The 20831-nt window shown below is 41.0% G+C and overlaps 1 protein-coding gene across 1 annotated transcript; it reads right to left on the reverse strand.

The window, feature by feature from the left end:
* Nucleotides 1-5183: 5183 nt before the first annotated feature.
* LOC145414456 (uncharacterized) lies at nt 5184-20131 on the reverse strand. Its single transcript, XM_080284012.1, has 9 exons — nt 20009-20131; nt 19474-19603; nt 17135-17341; nt 16346-16499; nt 15524-15643; nt 11581-11733; nt 8293-8483; nt 5767-5843; nt 5184-5312 (listed from the first exon to the last, which is right to left on the reverse strand). The coding sequence occupies exons 1-9, from the start codon at nt 20129-20131 to the stop codon at nt 5184-5186; spliced, it is 1284 nt and encodes a 427-aa protein (XP_080140138.1).
* Between the last annotated feature and the right edge of the window lie 700 nt (nt 20132-20831).

Raw genomic sequence — 20831 nt, forward strand, 5'->3', positions numbered from 1 at the left:
CATCCACTCACAATGTAATGCTGCCTGCTTCTTTCTTCACCCTTACCATTGTTTTTCTGTGTCGGCTTTCCTCTCTTCCTGTTTCTCCCACCTTTCCTGTCCCTTTTTATTACTCTTCTTTCCTTCTCAGGTGGCTTTACTTGAAGTGACAAGCCTAATGGTCTTCTGAATGCCAGGAAACCATTTACAACACTGGGTGGTAACCACATAACCAACCTATACGTGTTCCCCACACATCAACAAGTGAGTTAGTGGAGGTTTAGTGCTCCTCCCCATAAAACAACTAACTCAAGGACAAACTGCCACCCTTTACAAGATTATGGCATCTGGCTATATAAAGAAATAGGCTTGCAGTAGGTGGGGACACTCTCCATCCACTCACTCAATAAAGTGCTGCTTTCGGGTATCTGCCCTTTCCTCTCCTCCTTCCTTCCTCTTGTCCTTCTTTCCTTTGTTCTTCTTCCTTCTGCCTATGGATGACTTTACACTCCCTCTACTTTTTTCCTTCATTCTTTCCTCTCCCTTTTGCTGGTGGGTGACTACACTGAATGACAAGCCAAATGGTTTCATGTACACCAGGAAACCATTAAAACTAAACCACGTGGTAACCATTTAACCAAATTATGGTGCCTGGTGGTTTAGTGGGTAATTATGGCGCTCCAGTCGGATTGAGACTGTGAAGGTTTATATCCATGGGCTGGTTTGGGTATATTGCTCACTTAATGCCACTCGGGGATGAGTAAGGCTGGTCACTCATCTTAAATGTCAGGACCAACTTGCCTAACCCCGGGCTCCTATGCTCCTCATGGGTCAACGTAGGATTGGATGATGGATGGAATGGTACTTGGATGTATGAGTGGTTCAGTATTAGTGTTAGGGTGAGACAAGTGCATGTGATGTCCCCATGGTTTGTTCAGGGTATTTGGATTGAATAGGGTAATGCAAGAGGCTGAAATAATGGAAATGCAGCACAGCTGTTGACAGATTAAATATCTCAGATCTGATGTATGCACTTGGTCCAGTGCTGGTTGCTAATAGTGAGAAAGATCATTAAATTGGTTTAGAGCTCTGTGGAGTCTGGGTGGAGAGGTTGTAGGCTGAATGTGACAAAAAGTGAAGTAAAAGGTGTTGAAAGAGGCAGTGATGCTGTCTGATGCGCTGGTGAGTGGAAAACCTAACTGGTGATAGATCTTGGGTATTGCACCTAAGTGCAGTTGTTTGTCCCTTAGCAATATTATTTAAGCAATAAACCCCAACCACCCTCTGGTATGAGATTTTTCTGTACGCAAGAAGTTGATTCAATTTTGCCGGGTCCCTGGTCATGTTGGAATTGCCGATAATGAACGTGTAGATTCACTGGCTCGTTCTGCTGGTCTGTCTCTCACGTCTTCTCATCAACCCATTCCTGCTCTTTATTGTCTTCCTATTCCTACTTGCCTCTTCCGTGACCTATGGCAAACTTCTGGGACTCCCAGGTCACCAATAAGCTTCACCTTGTTAAACCTTCTGTTCTTCCATGGTCTATTTCCACTCATCCCAATCATCGATGGGAGACTGTCCTTGCTCACCTTCGCTTGGGTCACACCTGCCTCACTCATGGTCACATATTGAGTGGGGACCCCATGCCACTTTGTTCACGTTGTAACTGTCCCTTAATTATCCAACACCTTTTTCTCCACTGCCCGTTCATATTTCATGTCTGTCACTCTGCTTTTCCCTTCCTCTCATTGTTACCTCACCCTTTGTTGCTACCTGATTTCCTTGGTGACAGCTATGTTTTCTAATAATATTGTTTTTCTTTCTGCTACATGTATTTTGCATCTGATTTAATTGTCCTTCCCTCTTTACCTTAGTGCCACAGAGTCTCTCTAGGCTTGGTACTAGCTCTTATAATTCATTCATTCATTCATTAGTATTAGACCTGTATGGGCCACATCTGGTTGGACACAACTCATCTGACCATCATTGGCATAAAAAAATTGTATGAGGGCAGCAAGGCTAATACACTTCATCAGTACACAGCATGATGACCCACCCTTGGTCTCCCTGTGTGCAACAGAAAATTGTCCCATGAAGAGGAAAATACTGAAGTGATGAAAATGGCAACTTATAACTAGAAGTACATCCTCCAAAAGCCAGTCAACCTCTGGAGAGGAACCTGGAGGGACAATCTTCAGAATAATTTCTCCATCCTTGTCTTGGAAGTCCCCAGTCTCACAGGATGAGGTATGTTTTATGACATTTTATTGGTTTTTCATTTCTGTACTGCTTTGTTATTTTGGTGTATTTCAATTCAAATAGATGCTAGGTTTATATTGAGGCATAATCTGATTCACTTCATCACTATTGCAGAAGTCTCCAGCCTCATATAAAATGCAAATGTTTCTGTCGCATTTTACTGTTTTTATGATTTGCTTACTGTACTGTATGCACTATATTTCATTTCACATACATTATGGTAATACTTCCACATGATTTATGATTTCTTATTTTGTGTACTGTGCTGTATGTATTTCAGTTCACACAGATTAAGTATTTATAGTTTATGGTTTGTTATTTTGCGTCTGGCTGTAGATGGATATACTTATTTCGGTTCACGTAGATTAATACTTTCTTTTGGTTTACGAAAATTAACATGGATACGGTGTACTGTATATGCTTCAAGTGAGGTTTATATAACTATTTATTTGAAGGCTTTGTTTATTTTTTGTGCAGCAGCTGGGAGGGTTTATGAGGTGGGAGGGCAGTAAACATCCTTTTATAAGAGGGGGATAATGCATGTGTGAAGGCGGGGAAGAAGCTTGGTAATCCTTCTAGTATTAAGTTATCTGTTTGCTGATGATGCAGTTTTGATGGAGGAAGTGAGAGTGACTTGCAAAGGATGATGAATGAAAGAGTTGGCAAGTTGGTACAAGAAAATGAAAATAGTAGTGAATGTAAACAAAACCAAAATAATGGAAATTGAAAAAAAAAAGAATGTGAATGAATTTTGACATGCAGCAGCAGAAACAATTGCCCAGTAATAATAATAATAATAATCTGGTCTTTTGTTTCTCAAAAGCACCAGTTCTTCCTTTGAGAATTCACTAGTACTTGACACACATATACATTATTTTTACAATTACAGGAGTTGTGACATCTTTCATATACTGTACAATATAAGCTACATCAGTGAAAAAATCTCTCTCTATAGCACAAATGGAAGGGGAGGTGCTTGAGAGGGTTATTAATTTTAAATACCTGAAACCAAGACTTGATAACATGGTCATTGGTCTCTAAATATAGATGAGCTCTATGTGGAAAATTGGAGTGTGTGTTGAGGAGATATCACTCTGAGGCAGAAGAGTTGTGAAGAATTAGGCACACTTTTTTACTCCAACATGGCCTAAAATTGCCATCTCTCAATCTTGGATGCTGAGTTGTAACAACAGATTAACATTAGGATATGATGCTAGTCACAAAGAAGTGCTATGGAAAGGATGTAGAGTCATACCTTAGCAACACTGTCTTTTTCTGCCACTGCCCCGTGTCTTTGGAAAACATATCGGTATGTACTGTATGTTTGGCCACATAAAAGTCTTGGTGGGGAAGTGGTCAGTTAGAATGTAAGGTATCTGGCATTTATCAGGAATGAGCATATAACAAGAAGAGGAATGGATTATGAAAGGAATATTTATAATTGTATATTTGGTGGTTGGTGGTAGCAACCATCATCCACTCACCTGATGTAGTTCTGCCTACTTCTTCCTTCACCTTTATCATTCTTTTTTCTGTCTGTCCTCCTCTCCTCGAATTTCTTCCATCTTTTCTGACACTTTTTACTGCTCTTCTTTCCACTTCAGGTGGCTTTACATTGAATGGCAAGCCTAATGGTTTCCTGTAAACCAGGAAACCATTTACAGTGCTGGGTGGCAACCACATTAACCAACTCATATATGTTCCCTACGTGTTAACAAGTGGGTTGGTGAAGGTTTCGTGCCTCTCCCCATAAAACAGCAAACTCAAAGACAAATGTCCACCCCTTAAGGGATTATGGCATCTGGCTATAGATATATATTTATAAAAAAACATATATTCAATTAACTACAGTATTCACTGTTCGGGAATCGTATACAAAAATATAGGTCTGCATATGAGGAACCATTACAATAAATTACAGCTCCTTTTAGCTCACATTTCAAGTTATCTTGTTTGAAACATAACAAAGTAAAAGGGAGGAAAAAAAAAAAAGACTTGTACACTGATAAATGAAAAAAGAAATCTAAAGATGCATAAGGAACTAAAAATTTCAATACACTACACCCATACATGCTTCCAGTTATCTAAAGCATCCACAAGAAACTTATAATAATACTGTGCTTGTTTACAAATGATACAATACGAATGAAGTGGATGTCACTACATTGTAATGAAATACCATTTCTGTTTTTGAGTACAGGTGTAACAGATTGAACAAAAAATATTCTTGACTCATGTAAACTCATGTTACCCATGTGATACAGACTTCTTCGAACACACAGCAAGCAGAACTAAAGACAAAATTGATACCTTCTACTCTTCCCATGTTATCCAAATTGACTTACAAGCACTGGCCAAATATAAGGCTACTAAAGTCAGCTGGAACTACCTGTACTTAGTGAAACATTCTTGCATAACACTACAACAGTTTCTGTAAAATAAGAGGCACAACAAGACATAATAAAATAACAGTTGTGTAAACAGTATTAGGCAGACAGGAAAGTCACTGAAACAAATTGCTTCATTGGTATAAACAAAATAATAATGCTTTTGGAACAGTGGTGTGTATGTCTGATGAGAAAATTACACTGTCAATGCACACTAAAAATATTTTTACTCCCTAAATTGCCTATCAACAGAAACCTCTACTGTTTCATAAAACAATGACTGAAGTACGGACCAGTGCTGAACACAACAGATAAAAGAAAATTATATGGAAATTCCTGCTACATAAATGACAACTGAAACTAGACATAATGCAATGAAAAACAGTCTTTGCTTATGTGTTCCAGAAACTGAAGCATGTATGTATGTATGTATACATGTATGTACAGTATATACTTGTATTACACTGCCAGCTTGTACATCTCTTGATGGACTTTCTAAAAACATCTAAGGTACTAACCTGCAACAATATTTATGTTCAATAGACAGCTAATGAAAAACTATGTTGCCACCTCATCTGGGATTCCAGAGAACTCTTCATACAGTCTAAGGCTGTCTGCAGTAACTGTGCGGGGGCTTGTCTTTAGTGCTGAGAGGAAGTCCTTAAGCTCCGTATCTCTGGCCATTACCTGTACAGGTGTGAAGTAATGGTACAGTAGACTGTTCAAAAATAAGTGCTGTGATGGACAATTACAGGGTTTAACTACTGCCACTCTTACTGATGAAGGTTGTAGCTACTGTATATGAGTAATACCACAATTCTCCTAAGAGATGTAAATGTGGGTTTGAATTCTGTAAAAGAAGAGGTAGTGCTTTTGAGAAACAAAAGACCAGATTATTTATTATTATTATTATTATTACTGAAAGTTAGGTGATTTGTTTGTGGCCACCTCTTAATGGGATTGAGGTGTCTGGCAATAGATAGATAGACAGATAAACATCAAGTTAGTTATAGAAGCCCAAATCTAATAACTGTCACCATCTAACTGTCTGGATAACTCAAGATTTCTTTCCTAGCATTATAATACCATATTTTATTCAGCCAAAAGTGGGTCACAGAAGCCTGTTACTATATTAGGGTACCTTGTCAGCTGGCAGCTTGCTGAGGGGGTACTGCATGGCCCCAAGAGTGTCACTGGAGCATGGAGTAATCTTATTATCTGTGTGGGAGATAGGATAAAAATAAGGCTTACTTGCAGCAACTAGGTTACCTGTTCATATCACCTGAAAAATTCTGTGGGTAGCTGGCTACCACTGACTGGCAGGCACTACTGTACTAGCATAAAAGTGAACTGTGGCTACAAGCTTGGTATCTCACCAAACAACAATCATTCTCAGTAGGATGACAGTTACAACTAAGGACAAAGTTCAGGTTAAAATTCTCATACAGGTCTTGTGACACATACATCTGAAGAACTCCCTGGAGAAACCAACACAAACAATATCCCAGTAAAAAATTTGGTAAAGTTGTGAAGATGACCTTCAAACTATTTATTTTTGTGGTTAAGGATGATTTACAGTACTTAAACTGCAAATTCTGTATGGTTAAAGTCTTGGAGGGAAAAAAAAAAAAAAAAAAAAAGTGTCAATTTAGACAATGTGGGATAATTAGTGAATGCCTCGTGCTCAACTGTTCCTCAGTGTCCAGCAAGTCTCAGAGAGGGAAGGATGTGTCATTCAAATGACTTTTATGAGTACAGTAACATTTTTACGAGTACTGTTGCTACTATTGTCTCTTTATTGACTGTTTTGCATTTCTTTTTTTCTTCTCGAGTCATGAATTACTTACACCTCTGTAACCATACGTTCAAAAAGTATGGAAATAATTGTACAGGGTACTAGTAAAATTATTTAATAACTATAATATCTTCACAGAAAGTTGTTTTTAACAATCTTGACACACTTAGCTTCATAGTTAAAACACAAACCCACATACTAGCTATGACAGTGTGTTATGATTATTCAAAAGATCCACTCACTCATTGTAGTGCTACTCTCGGATGACTGCCCTTTCCCTTCTTCCTTCCTTCCTCTTCTTTCTTTCCTTTATTCTTTCCTCTTCTTTCTGTTTATGGGTGACTCTGAACCAAATGACATGCCAAATGTTTTCCTGTACACCAGGAAACCATTTACTACGCTGGGTAGTAACCATATAACCTAATTATGGCGCCTGGTGGTTTAGGGGACAGTTAAGGTGCTCCAATCAGACTGAGCCAGTGCAGGTTTATATCCAAGGGGTGGTTGGGGTTTACTGCTCACGTAATGCCACTCTGGGATGAGTGAGGCTGGTTATTCTCATCTTAGATGTCAGGACAAACTTGCCTAGCCCCGGGCTCCTGTGCTCCTCCAGGGGCAACATAGGATTAGATGAGGAGGAGGAGGAGGATACAAAACTTTCAACATTTTCTGGAAAACTAGATCATTGTTGCTTGTCTTTGTGTAGGTTTCTTCATTGAGGTCCTGATTTCTTTTTCCCCAAGTTTCTAGCATGATTTGGAAGAAGTGTAATCAGCTGCTTGCCACTTGATTCTGCTTCTTGAACACAGTAAACCTCAGCTGTACCCTGGCTAACTCCACCATGAAGGCTCCTTAACCACATCACCCCAGTGCCATAATTTATATTTTATACCTTCAGAAGACTTCTTTCAGTTTCAGAGACTTTTTAAAGTACAGAGGCCAGATGTACCTTTTACTAATCCCTTTACTACAAAAGTTCTCTCCTAATATGAATGGTCTGGAGATAAACCAGTAAACCAACAGAATACAATATGGCACCAGATTCAAGAGGTGAAAAGGATGCTTGGTGTCATACCAATTTACTGGTATTTGATGTGGCTAACTTGGTAATAAGCTTAAATTATGTTAAGGTTAGTTTTGCATAAATGCAGCTGGGTTAGGTTTGGCTGGGAAGTTTGGTTTGGTTAGATTAGGTTAAGGTACAGTAGAAATGCAAAGGTTAATTTATGATGCTTCATCAAACTACTGAGAACTAATATTCAAATGACACTGCCTTATACGGAATCTAAAAATGGTAATATGCAAATCTTATTTTACCTCTTCAAGGTGTAGGGTCCTTACGCTAGGCTCCCATAGGCCAGTGCATTTGAGGGTAAATGACCAGCCTATTACTCATGGTGGCAAACCAGGACTGACAAATCCCATTACCTTTCAGATATCACACTTGTGGAAGACCATTACTCTGACTGAGGCATTCTCAGAACTAAAACACCAGGCACCCTGCTACTGAATTTATTGTACAGGGCAGCCACCACCCGCTTACTCATGTAATGCTATCTTCAGTTACGACTGAATGACAAGTCAAATGGTTTCCTGTATCCCAGAAACCGTTTACTACGTTGGATGGTAACCATATAACTGGCAAACAGAAGCCTGGTTGTTGAATGGGTTAAGGCGCTTCAGACAGATGTGGTCATTATGGGTCTAAGGCCTAGGGTTGGTCAGAATTAATTGCTCACATAATGCTACTTAGAGATGGGTGGCTGGTCACCCTTGCCTTAAATTTCTGGATTGAATAGCCTACCCTTGGGGTTCTACACTCTTGATGGGACAACAGACAGGATGGTAGGTAGACAGATGTATAATAATTACCATTAGTAAATCTCCAGAATCGAGCAGTCTGAAGCTCTCTGATTGGCTGGAAGGCTGCTGCAGTAGCCAGATGGGTCAGGTCTGCACCAGAGTGGCCATTTGTCACTCTTAGTAGTGTCCGCCAGTCATCCTCGGATAAAGAAAGAGGCGAAGGGCTGAAGTGTGCCAAGATGATTGCTTTCCGTGCCTCACTGAGATGTACGGAGAAAGAGTACTTAAGTGAATATGTTAGTTACAACAAAAGTTTGGTTATTAATTATGTATCAGTCTGGGACAGGAAGACATGAAGTACTTGAAGCTCATAGACTATAAAACAGGTTCACCTTTTAGTACAGGAGACCCTCACTACAGTGGACTAACTGGGGGGAAGCCAGGTCCATGAAAGCCAATAATCCAGTTTATCTAAGTCCCCCTCCTAAGGTGGAATTTTAAGTACATGTTTGAAAATAATGAGTACAATATCCTAGTACTAAATATGTAAACTATACCCATTTTACTCTTAATGACCCATAATTTTGCCCTTTTGCAGCTTATTTAACATCTGTGTCATAGCACTCCATAACTTGTACTGTACAATACAGCATTATTTATAGTCTGTTATTACTTGTACTGTACAATACAGCATTATTTATAGTCTGTTATTACATCTCAGCAGTCACAATGAGGCAGGGGCAATTTCAGGACAGGCTGGAGTAAAAAGGGGTAGGAAACATATGTACTGTGACTCACTGCACCCCATTTAATGGACACTGTTCACTGAGGCCAACGAAAGTTTGGTGGGTTTCGTGTGTCCGTTAAATCTGACAGCTGCTATGGCGGAGTTCATTATAGCGAGGATTTACTGTTCTGTATGAGGGTTTTTAGCACAATGATTTTATACAGGAAAGGTTCTATACACTAGATGGGCAATGCAAAACCAAAGAAACATAATTTATTTTGGCTTAGTTGAAGGCTGTGCATCGTAAGGGACCTAAGTTCACATAAACAATCTGTTTATCTTTCTATTGCCAAATGCCTTAACTCCATAAGGGGTGGCCACAAACAAATCACCTTCACATTGCCCTATTCTCTGCCATTTGGCTGCCCTCCCTTTGACTCATACACCCCCTCTCTCATACATATAATCACTCCAGCTCATCCTTGGTCTCCTCCTCCCCTTCCACATCACCTACATACATTCTCCTAGTCAGTCTGTCATTCTCCATCCTTTGCACAAGGCCAAACCATTTCAGAGTATTTCTCTTACTGCTTTCAGTCACATCCACATCAACAATGGTAGCCACCTCTGCACTCTGTCCCTCCACCATATCTTCAGTCTCCCTTTTCCACTCCCTCTCCCTCCATCTCAGTCCACATACTTTGTCTTACGCAATCTCTCATCCTCCATCTGCTCCACTTGGTCAACCCTTCTCAGGGTGGTGCTCCCACCACTTTCCACTACATCCACACAAACACTGCAGTACTTCCAAACTTCCTCATGTGTCTGTCTCTTTCTCAACATAACTCCAACTCTCTGATAACCCATTACACTCTTAATTTATGTCTCCTGCAAAGTCCAAGCTTCACTTCCATTATGTCAGTGTGGGAATCACAATACAGTACTGTACTATACTGTATTGCCATGCACCTTCTTTACCTTCATGTTCACCTAGCTGTTCTTTGTCACTGCTTTCAGTGTACCTACACTCCTTCCCTGCTATACCTTTACTTGCACTTCACCCTCTACACTCCTATTCTTGCTCATCATACTATCTGGATACTTGATGGTACTCACATTTTCTGCTTCCTGACCAATTATACTAACTATGCACTCTGACTTCATTCTTCTAAAAAAAACAACAACTAGGCTATGTTACATTTATTTTCAAATTTTGCATCTTACTCATGCCTCGGCTCACTCACCATGTACTGCAACTTTCCTTTTCTTCACTTAATGGAACAGTATCATTAACAAAGAACAGACTGTGCAATTTCCATACCTCTCCTCGCACTGGGGACCTCCAACATGCAACTGCCTTACCTTGTATTTCCTTTTATAACACCATCCATATATATTGTACCTGTATACTGCATAACCAGAGACATGACACATTCCTGTTTTAATCCATCATTCAGTTAAAAGAATTTACTTCCTCTTCCACATGCAATGCTGCCCTTAAAACCTCCTACAGATTCTTAGCTTTCAGCAATATACCACCTACTTTATTTATTCTCTGCGCTTTCTATGATCCCTATCTGTATACTCTGTCATATGCTGTCTCCAGATCCATGATGGCAGCATACAATTTCTTCCCATTCTGTAAATATGTCTCTATTATTATAACTACATGTCAAAGGAAAGACTGGGTCTACATACCCTCCCCTTTCTAAAACCCTTGCTTCTCTCATACCACTGCCTTTGTGCTTTGTTTCATTCTGTCAATAACTACCCTACAATATATCTGTCCCATTACACTAAGAAGACTATCATCCCTCTGAATGCCACAAAATCCTGTTTTTCCCGTGTACAGTATCAGGGAACAATTACACTTTATGTCCATACCTCCGGCACTACCCCCTTCTCTTAGGCCAATCTGCACATTTTCCTGACACACTCTATCACTATTTCTCCTGCATGCTTCAACATTTCACCATAAACTCCATCAGTGCCTGGTGTAGACATTTTATTACAGTAAATTCTCGGTAAGGTACATGTGGCCTTTACCGTATTTTTTTTTTTTTTAATGCTCTTTTTATTGTTAATTCTATAGTATTGAAAAAAAAAAAAAAAAAAAAAAAAAAAAAGCATATCAATGTTCCACTGCTGTCTATAAAAGACTTACCACCTTCCTTTGTAATATAAGGGAGTACCCACCATTTGCTCACTAGAAGTAATGCAACCTTCAGGTGGCCTAGTGACAGGCCAACTGGCATTGTGTACCCAAGGAAACCTATTTACCATGCTGGGTGGTAACCATATAATCAAACAGATGCCTGATGGTTTCATGGGTTAAGGTCCTCCAGCCAGATGTGGCCTATAATGATTTACATCCAAGGAATGGCTGGAGTTTACTGTTCACATAATGCCACTCAAGGATGAATGACTGCACAAGCCTTCAATGTCATGAGTAAGCAGCCTAGCCATTGATTTCTGCACTCCTGATGTGGTAATAAATGAGTGGATGATGGATGGATGGGCCGGCTTCCTCCAGTTTACAGTACTCTTTGTGTGGGGAAACCTGTGATATTTTAGACAACATACAGGTATCCCTGACTTAGTATAAGGACTGGTTCATTACATAACTATACCTGTGTGGTAGTGGGACATACAGTCGCCTCTGGAAGCGTCTGAGGAAAGCTGGGTCAAGATCCCAGGGGCAATTTGTGGCAGCAAGAACAAACACTCCGTCATCATCATCACCCCTCGCTCCCTCCAACTGACGCAGCAGCTCAGACTTCACTCTATACATTAGGTTATGAAGCTTTAGACAGACACATAGCAGACAGAAGATAGTATACTGTACAGTACATATAATGCTTCCCCAGGATGATATATCTTTCAGCACATGACTACTACATCAGAAGCAACATTATTTGGGAGGGGGGGGGGAGGAATATCCCAGAGAAAAAGCACAAGAAGATTACAACCATATGTTTCTCACTGCACTCATATCTGCCTATCTATTACCAGATGCCATAACCCCAGAGGGTGTAGCTAAGAACAAATTACCTCCATCAGGCTGACCTCCCTCCAATTCACACCACCCTCATTTATATCGCTCTCCTTGCTATCCTTGGTCTCCCTCTCCCCCTACCACCTCGTCATTATACTTTCTTTTAGTCCATCTCTCTTAATTCTCTCCACATGGTATTTCTTACAATGTCTAGTGTATCTACATCATCAGAATATTCCTCAGTTTCCTCATAAGTCTTTCTGTATATCTATCTATCTATCTATAGCCCGACGCCCTAATCCCGCAAAGGGTGGCCGCAGACAAAACGCCTCCAAGTCACTCTGTCACCCACCATTTGACTCCCCTCCCCCCAACTCACCCCCCCCTCCCTCATATACCTCTCAACTCCATCCCTCCACCTCATCCTCGGTCTACCCCTCCCTCTCCCTCCCTCCACCTCACCTACATACACCCTCTTAGTCAGTCTTTCATTCTCCATCCTCTCCACATGTCCAAACCACCTCAGTGTATTTCTCCTAATCTTTTCAACCACATCCACATCTACCCCACAACGTTCCTTCACTTCTTCATTCGTCAACCTGTCCCTCCATGTCCTCCACATGCTCCTCTCAAGTAACTCATTTCCACTGCTCTCACTCTTGACTTGTTCCCCTCTTGCAAGGTCCACGCCTCGCTTCCATACGTCAGGGTAGGGATCACAACACCATCATGCAGTGACTTCTTAACTTCCATACTCACCTCCCTATTTCTCATCACTGCTTTCAGTGTGCCAACAACCTTCCTTCCCTGCTGTACCCTTTCACGTACTTCATCCCCCAAAGTTCCATCCTTACTCATCACACTACCCAAGTACTTGAATGCACTCACATTCTCCATATCCTCACCATCCAACCTCACTGCACACTCTGTGACTTCATTCCTCTCAAACACCATAACTTTACTTTTGTTTACATTAACTTTCAGCTTCCTCCTCCTACACACTGTCCCAAATTCATTCACCAAACCTTGCAACTCCCATTCATCTTCACTCAACAATACTGTATCATCAGCAAATAGCAACACCGGAAGCTTCCAAAACTCACCCTCATTCATTAGGGCCACCCCCACATCCACTGCCCTACCTTGTACCTCCTTTACGACCCCATCCATATATATATTAAACAGCCATGGAGACATTCGCACCCCTGTTTCAGTCCCACATTGAGATCAAAGAACTCACTCAGCTCACCATCCACTCCACCGTAGCCCTAGCTCCCTCGTACATACTCTTCACAGCACTCAACAATTTCCCCTCCACTCCATATATTCTTAATACCTTCCACATACCTTTCCTATCTATTCTGTCATAAGCTTTCTCCAAGTCCATGAAGGCAGCGTACACTTTCCTTCCCTTCTCTAGATACTTCTCCACTAAACATCTTAGAACAAATATCTGATCTACACACCCTTTTCCCTTCCTAAATCCCCCTTGTTCTTCTCCAACTAGCTCCTCTGTCATATGCCTAACCCTATCAATGAGTATTCTACCATATATTTTACCAGTCACACTAAGAAAGGCAAATACCCCTATGGTTACCACATACTTCTCTCTCCCCTTTTCCTTTGTACAGAGGAACAATTATACCTGATTTCCAGTCCTCTGGAACCCTTCCCTCTTCCCAAGCCAATCTACACAACTTCCATATCCACTCCACAACAATCTCACCCCCATACCCTAAGCATTTCACCACACACTCCATCAATTCCTGGGGCCTTTCCCAGCTTAATCTTCTTCATCGCTTCCACTACTTCAAGACCTACTGATCTCTTCCTCCCTCCTCTCATCTCTTCTTCTCCCAGCCATTCCCCAACCACTTATACTCACACTGCTCTCACTCTCTACATTCAACAAATCCTCAAAGTGCTCCTTCCATCTCCTCAATTTCTCTCTTTTCTCCACCAACAATCTATTATTCCTATCTTTCACTCCCCTACTATTTCCCCTTTCACACTGCCTTACTTTCTTTACCTCCTTCCAAAACAATTTCTTACTCTCCCTCCATTTCACACTCAGATTCCTCCCAAACTCTTCATCCACTTTCTTCTTACTCTCCTTCACCAGTCTCTTAACCTCCCTTCTCCTGCTCACATATACCTCTCTCTTCTCTCTCTCATCTTCTCCCCTACCTCTACTCGCCAACCATTCACCATATGCCTTCTTCTTTTGTTCCACAGCTCGTTTCACCTCATCATTCCACCATGCTGTCCCTTGCACACCCTTGCATCTCCTCCTCACTCCACAAACTGCCTCACACGTTGCGCTTATCTCTTCCGTGAATATCTTACATACGTCTTCCACCCCTTCCATCTGCTCTAGCTCATACCTTCCCAATCTTTCTTCCACTATGCTCTTATACTCTGTCCTCTTCTCGCTATCTTGCAATTTCTCCACTCTTCTCACAGGAGCTGCTTCCTCCTGTCTTCCCCTTCGCCTCCTCAACCACTTTCTTTGCAGCTCTACCTTGGCCATCACTAAGTGATGGTCCAGAGACTCCATTCCCCCCACCCTCTCCACACTCTTGCATCCAACACTTGTCTTCTCATTCGCTCATCCACACACACGTAGTCTATCATTGCCTTTCGTTCAACAAGTTCACCATCCATCCTCCTCATTACTCTCCATGTATACCGGTGGATCATCTTATGTCGAAAGTAGGTGTTGGCTATTGCCAACCCCTTACCAGCACAGATGTCCACCAAAGCACTACCATTCCCATCTACTTCTACTGGCACACCCCACTGACCAACCACTCCATCCATTCGTACATTCCCGACTTTGCCATTCATGTCTCCAATCAACAGCACTCTCTCGCTCCTCTCAAACTTGTCCATACATGCTTCTACTCTCGCCCAAAACTCATCTTTCACTCTTGCCACTCGATCCTCAGTTGGAGCATACACACATACAATCGCCCATGCTTGTATACCTACTTTCATCCTCACCCATACAATCCTTGCACCCACTGTTCCATACTCTCTTATATTCTCCTTCCACTTCTTGCTTATCATCAGACATACTCCCTCTCTTGCCCTCTCATCCTCACTGACTCCCGCACATATACCTACACCGTATTCCCATTCTCTCATCCTTTCACCTTTCCATTTAGTTTCAGTCAATCCACATATATCCACTTTTGCATCCTCAAGCACCTGGACAATCTCTCTCTCTTTCACTTCATCATTCACTCCTCTCACATTCCACGTTCCTACTCTCAGAATGTCCTTTGTCCGTTCCTTAGTCGTCAACGTATGGTCCGTCCGGGTCCGAGGCGCTTTATTTGCTTTTTTAGTTAGTTCTTTTTACGGGGTGGGGCACTAACCCACCACCAACCCTTTTAGTCGCCTCGTACGACAAGCAGGGATACTGGGGGAGTATTCTTGAAACCCCCCTACCCCCAGGGTACTCATATAAAGCTGAAAAATACTGTACATAATGCAATTACTGCATGTATGTGTTTACTGTAGAGGACTCATAATCATATAACTAACTAATGATCAAGCACTTGTATCCAACTCACCTCCTGGAATGTTCATCTTCTCCCCCTGAGCGTTTCCGGCACAGGCAATCAATTTCATCAAAAAATATAAAAGTTTGAGTTGCTTGCTGACGTGCATGTTTGAACAATTCTCGGATCAGCCTGTGGACGAGATGTTATCATACAGACACTACTGGTATATAGTGCATTCAAGTCAAATAATGTACCATGGCATGTACCAATTAATCATTGAAAAGCATAAAACCTACTTTATCTTCCCTTGGATATATTTCCTCATAAATGAACCTTAACAAATATAGATTACATTTTTAAGCATAAATTACGGTAACTTCAGGTGTTCTACAACGGAAAACAGGTGGTACTGCTGTGCTTAAAAAAAGAAAGAAAGAAAAAAAAATACAATTCTTCATGACATTGACATCTATTAACACTATCAACCACAACCATCACTATCCTCATAACCACAATTACAATTACAACCTCAGCCAACACAACCATCATACTAACCACAATCACAAACATGTTTAGGCAGAATTTATCAGCAGCAACAGCACTGCCAAGAACTGAAACTGGAGGGGTCAGATATAGCCTTCATTAACCCTATCAATATGAGACATTATTTCATTCAGAAGCACCAAGAATATGCTAGGAAAGATGCCACTGAGTTGAAAAGGTTATCCATATCCAAATCATCTTGCTCTCTGAATCACAAATCAGCTCATCTCTCTGACTCGCAAATCAATTTACTTCAACTTTAAAATCAACTCGCCTCTTATATCACAAATCAACACACTCATCCCATTCATAAATCGTCTTGCTTCTCTGACGCACAAATCAACTCACTTCTCTGACTCTCCCACCCAGGATGATAGAAGGCTGGCAGAGGTGACACAGTAGAAGGGACACTGGAGCTCAGAGGACAAAGCCCGGGCTAGCTTGGTCTTGCCTGTCCCAGGTGGTCCATAAAGTAAAAGGCGTTTCCAGGGCTTGGCACCTCCTGGAGAAAGCATTTACATGCAGGCCCAGATTAAAGGTATGAGAACAACCATGTTGGAGTGTATCAAACATGCATAAATATGCTATCACATATAAGTGGTGTGCTGCAAGGCTTGCATTGGAGAGTTTATCGTTTTGATAGAAATATCTGAATGCCAGAAATTAGCTGGATAAATCCAGTAACTTTACAGGTCTCAAAAAGGGGAATTTTAACAACAATGAATTTATGATTTTACAATCCACATCTTGTATCACATCGATTACCCAACATGAACCAAAAGAAAAGATCACTGGAGTCAAAGGGGCTCAGGGCTGATCCCCAGCAGATGAAAAAAGTATGAGCTTGCTTGCACATCAGTTTTCTGGTTTTGAGGTACATTATTCTCCCTGTCAGTTAGAAGTGTTTAGTATGAACTCCCATGCATTAACAAGAATTTTTATTTATTAACAAGAATATCAGTAACCATACAGTGATGCTAATGCCATACAAAAATGATGTAAAAATGGTATATTACTAGCATTATTAAAGTGTAATATAGAAACACACACACACACACACACACACACACACAGTAATCAAGCATGCTTGCACTGCACCACCCTACACAATATTACATAACAACACAAAATACTGACCCTGAAAGAGTTGTGGGAACTTTCTGGGCATAATAACTGCTTCACTCAACACTTCCTTGACCTCTTCTAGCCCCACGACTTCTTCCAGTTGTCCAGTCTGGCCTGTGTATGGCACCAGCATTTCTTGGATTGGGTCCTCTCTGCTCATGGTCAATGGTTCTGGCTGGGTCATAGTCATGACACTACTACTGCTACTGTATTCCGGAACTGGAAATGTCAAAGAAGAAGCAGAAAGAAAATCATCATCCACATCACTGTCGTCGTCGTCAGTGAGCCAACACACTCACTTTTACATCAGTTAAGGTAAGCAGGGAAGTTTTCATGAAGGATCTCACCTCTTCAGTTACAGCATGCCATTTTTATTTTATTCTTTGTCTCCTGATGATTTTATGTACCAGAAGGAAATTTTTCAAACTACAGGTGTTCACATATCACTCACTACCTTCACTACTATAGTATGTAGGGGCTAATCAAATTTTCCTATAAACCATCTCCACACAGGAAGTAATTCTTATCAGGAAAAATTCTATTCTGTTGTATTTTGCACCTTAACCTTCACTCATATTTGGTTGTGAAGTATTTGGCAGCTGTAAGAGTGAAGATAATAAGTATTATCATGTGATCTAATACGTGACTTAGGGCAACGAATGTTATTAATACCCAAGAACAATATTCCATACAATGAAAATGTATACAATATATGGAAAAGATATGTTAATTTTTACACTCATACCAGACACAGGTCTCTCAACAGTGCAATAATTTCACAGGGTATAATGAAGTTAGAGTGTATCATGAGGAATGTGAAGATGTGTGATGCAATATGTTGCATGTATGAGGACTATTGGTCCTCAAGGACAGACAGTGTTAGGTAGACTATACTCAAAGATGGATTCATGAGAAAAATGCTCCTCTTCAGAACAGCATCTACACTGTATAATATAACTTTTTTCAAAAAAATTACTGGTATATGATAAACAGTATCTCACCTAGGGTGACAAAGCCTTTTCAAGGTACAACAAGATACTTGGTGGTGGTGGTGGTGGTGTAACCCCAGGCTCATATGGACATGAACCACAAAACCTTCAGGAAACCAGCAACTTTATCAGGTCATTCTCAGAGATTTTCTACTGAGGTTAAGTTTAAGGACTGTATGTACTGTATTGTGATAGTAATGGTATATGAGGTGAATAGGTATATTGCGATGTGCACTGCACTGCAGTGAGGGCAGTGTGGATTGTTTGCAAGTTGTTTTTATGCTGGTACTGTACTAAGGAAGGGTGATGGCTGCATCATAGTCCATCATGATGCACTTGTGTCTCTGGGGAGGGTACTTACTGAGTAGCGGATGTTCAGTGGTGGTTCATAAAGGATGCTACTTTGCTGAAGGCTTTAGATGGCTGTGGTGACCATAAGTTTCAAGTGTAGTTTTGTGTGGAGCAGATGTGTTACTGAGGCAATATGTGTTGTTTATGTTGTTCTTGTTCCTGGTTAACCTCTGCCTGTCTGAATTAATAGACCTGTTGACTGCAGGTAAGCGCCTGCCCCAGTGGAGCTGTATCACAAGTTCCTTAGACCACTGATGCTGTGTCTATGTCTCAATGTGCCATGTGTGGTGTAGCGCTCCATTTTTTTTTTTTTTTTTTTTTTTTTTTTTTTTTTTTTTTAAATGCAAGAAAGAAGGAACCAAAGTTGTTACATGAGCCTGTTCTAAAAGCAGGGTACATGTCATCTCAGATGCCATCCAACCTGAATATAAGCTGGTAACTGAGGAGGAATGAGTGATGTCCTGATGTAAGCCTAGCAAGGTGTAATCTGTCAGCACTGTTTTAGGATATCTCTGACGGGTGAATGTTGGAAGGAGGGCTTGTAATAGTGTTCTGATTGAGATGCTGTATTCCTCTGGGCGTAAAATGAGTATGTGGACATTTCTTCATTGTTGATGCTGGACTGTGTGGAGGTGGGATGTTGTTAAAGAGGGTCTGGTAATGATTGTGTGGTGGCTGTTTTATGTGCGCAGTTGTGGTGTAAGACTGTCATGTAATGGCAGGGGTGCTGTGTGTTGGCACAGGCTGCCACACTGAACTGTGCCTCTCATATTAAGACAGCATTCTCTAACAAGGAAGACTATTGTTTCAAAGTCCAGACGAACTGTGGGAGTGGTTTTGGTGCAGCCAGTGATTGTGTGCTGGGCACTGTTCTGTATGGTCTGCAAAGACTTGTGGCAAGAGTTTAGACAGGACGGGCTCATGCCAGGGAGGCACTAGGCAGTTTACCAGGTATTGTACAAATGACTGACAGAAAGAGAAAAGACAGCTACATACAGCCAAATGACTCACCAGAATACTGAAATGCTCCTTCACTTGCCACCCGCCGCCGATCCCACACGCTGTTCCTGTTACCATTCCGTCTTACATCCAGCACACTCTTTTGGAAACTCAGAGTCTCCAGCAGGTCTTCTAATGATGCCTGGAAATTGGAAGTTGAATTCTGACAATCTGAGTGATGCCTGGACTTGACATATGGCTATGAAGTCAAGTTTATATTCACATTATGTAAAATATCCCATGCCATTTCTATAGCTGACATGGGTCACAATTTATATAACAAAGCCAAATTTATATACAGTACTTCTGACCAGAATAATTTAGAGAACAATGGCAGCTTAAGGAGTGAAAACAGACTGAAAACATGTCTATCTATCTATCTATCTATCTATTGCCAGATGCTTCAGTCCCGTAAGGGGTGGCCACAAACAAATCGCCTCCATGTAAACATGTAAAAGGGATAAAACCTTATAAAGCTGGACTGATTCAGTGATTTACTGAGCTTTTATGTTCCCATGAGCATTTGTTATTACTCAAAAGTACGTACAGATAGGTGAGGATTGTGGTGCATAGAACGTAGATCTGTGATGGCTGAGGAGCACTGTTGGTAGAGCTGTGATACAAATGAGTAGTCTGTGTCAGCCTCCAGCTGGGATGCGATGAGTTCCATGCTGCACAGAGAGGATGAAGTCAAGCAAGAAACATTAACAGATTAAATGCGTCTGTGAGGAGAAGTGCATACAGTAGCAAGAGAAAGATGTCTGTGAGAGGGAGAGTACTGTATGTGAAAGGGTGTGTAAAGAGAAGGAAAAACATGTGAGAAGGTGTGTAAGAGGGAGGAGAAGTATGTGAGAGGGTGAGTAACAGGGAAGTATTAAGTGGCTGTATGTGAGGGAGGGGAAAATTATGAGTGGATGTGTGAGAGACAGGAGATGTAAGTGGGTATGTGAGAGGGAGGGAAAATATTTGAGTAGGTGTGTGAGTAGGAGGGTGTGTGTGAACGGCTGTGTGAGGGTGGGGGAGTAAATAGGAAAGATAAGAGAGGGACAGAGAGCGAGAGGCAGTAGTAGTAGTAGCTGTATACTAGTACAATACTACATTTATAACTACTAGGTATACAATTCATTTATAAAATGGTAACTATGTAGTTTTGTTATAAACACATTCACCTACTAAGCAAACACCTGCATGCTGACTAAAACTGTACATAGATGCCTAACCACAGTAAAGTTAGATATAGCCAAATATAAATCCTCCGTTATAGGTCAGGGATGTTTCATTATTTCACAACTTTTTCCATACTACCAGTATTTTGAACTGAGGGGATATATGACAATCAGCTTTATAAGAATGAACAGAACTTTAAATAA

Source organism: Coenobita brevimanus, chromosome 99 (assembly GCF_032717465.1).
Source record: "Coenobita brevimanus isolate Jiangsu-jjx chromosome 99, ASM3271746v2, whole genome shotgun sequence".
NCBI classification, from domain to species: domain Eukaryota; kingdom Metazoa; phylum Arthropoda; class Malacostraca; order Decapoda; family Coenobitidae; genus Coenobita; species Coenobita brevimanus.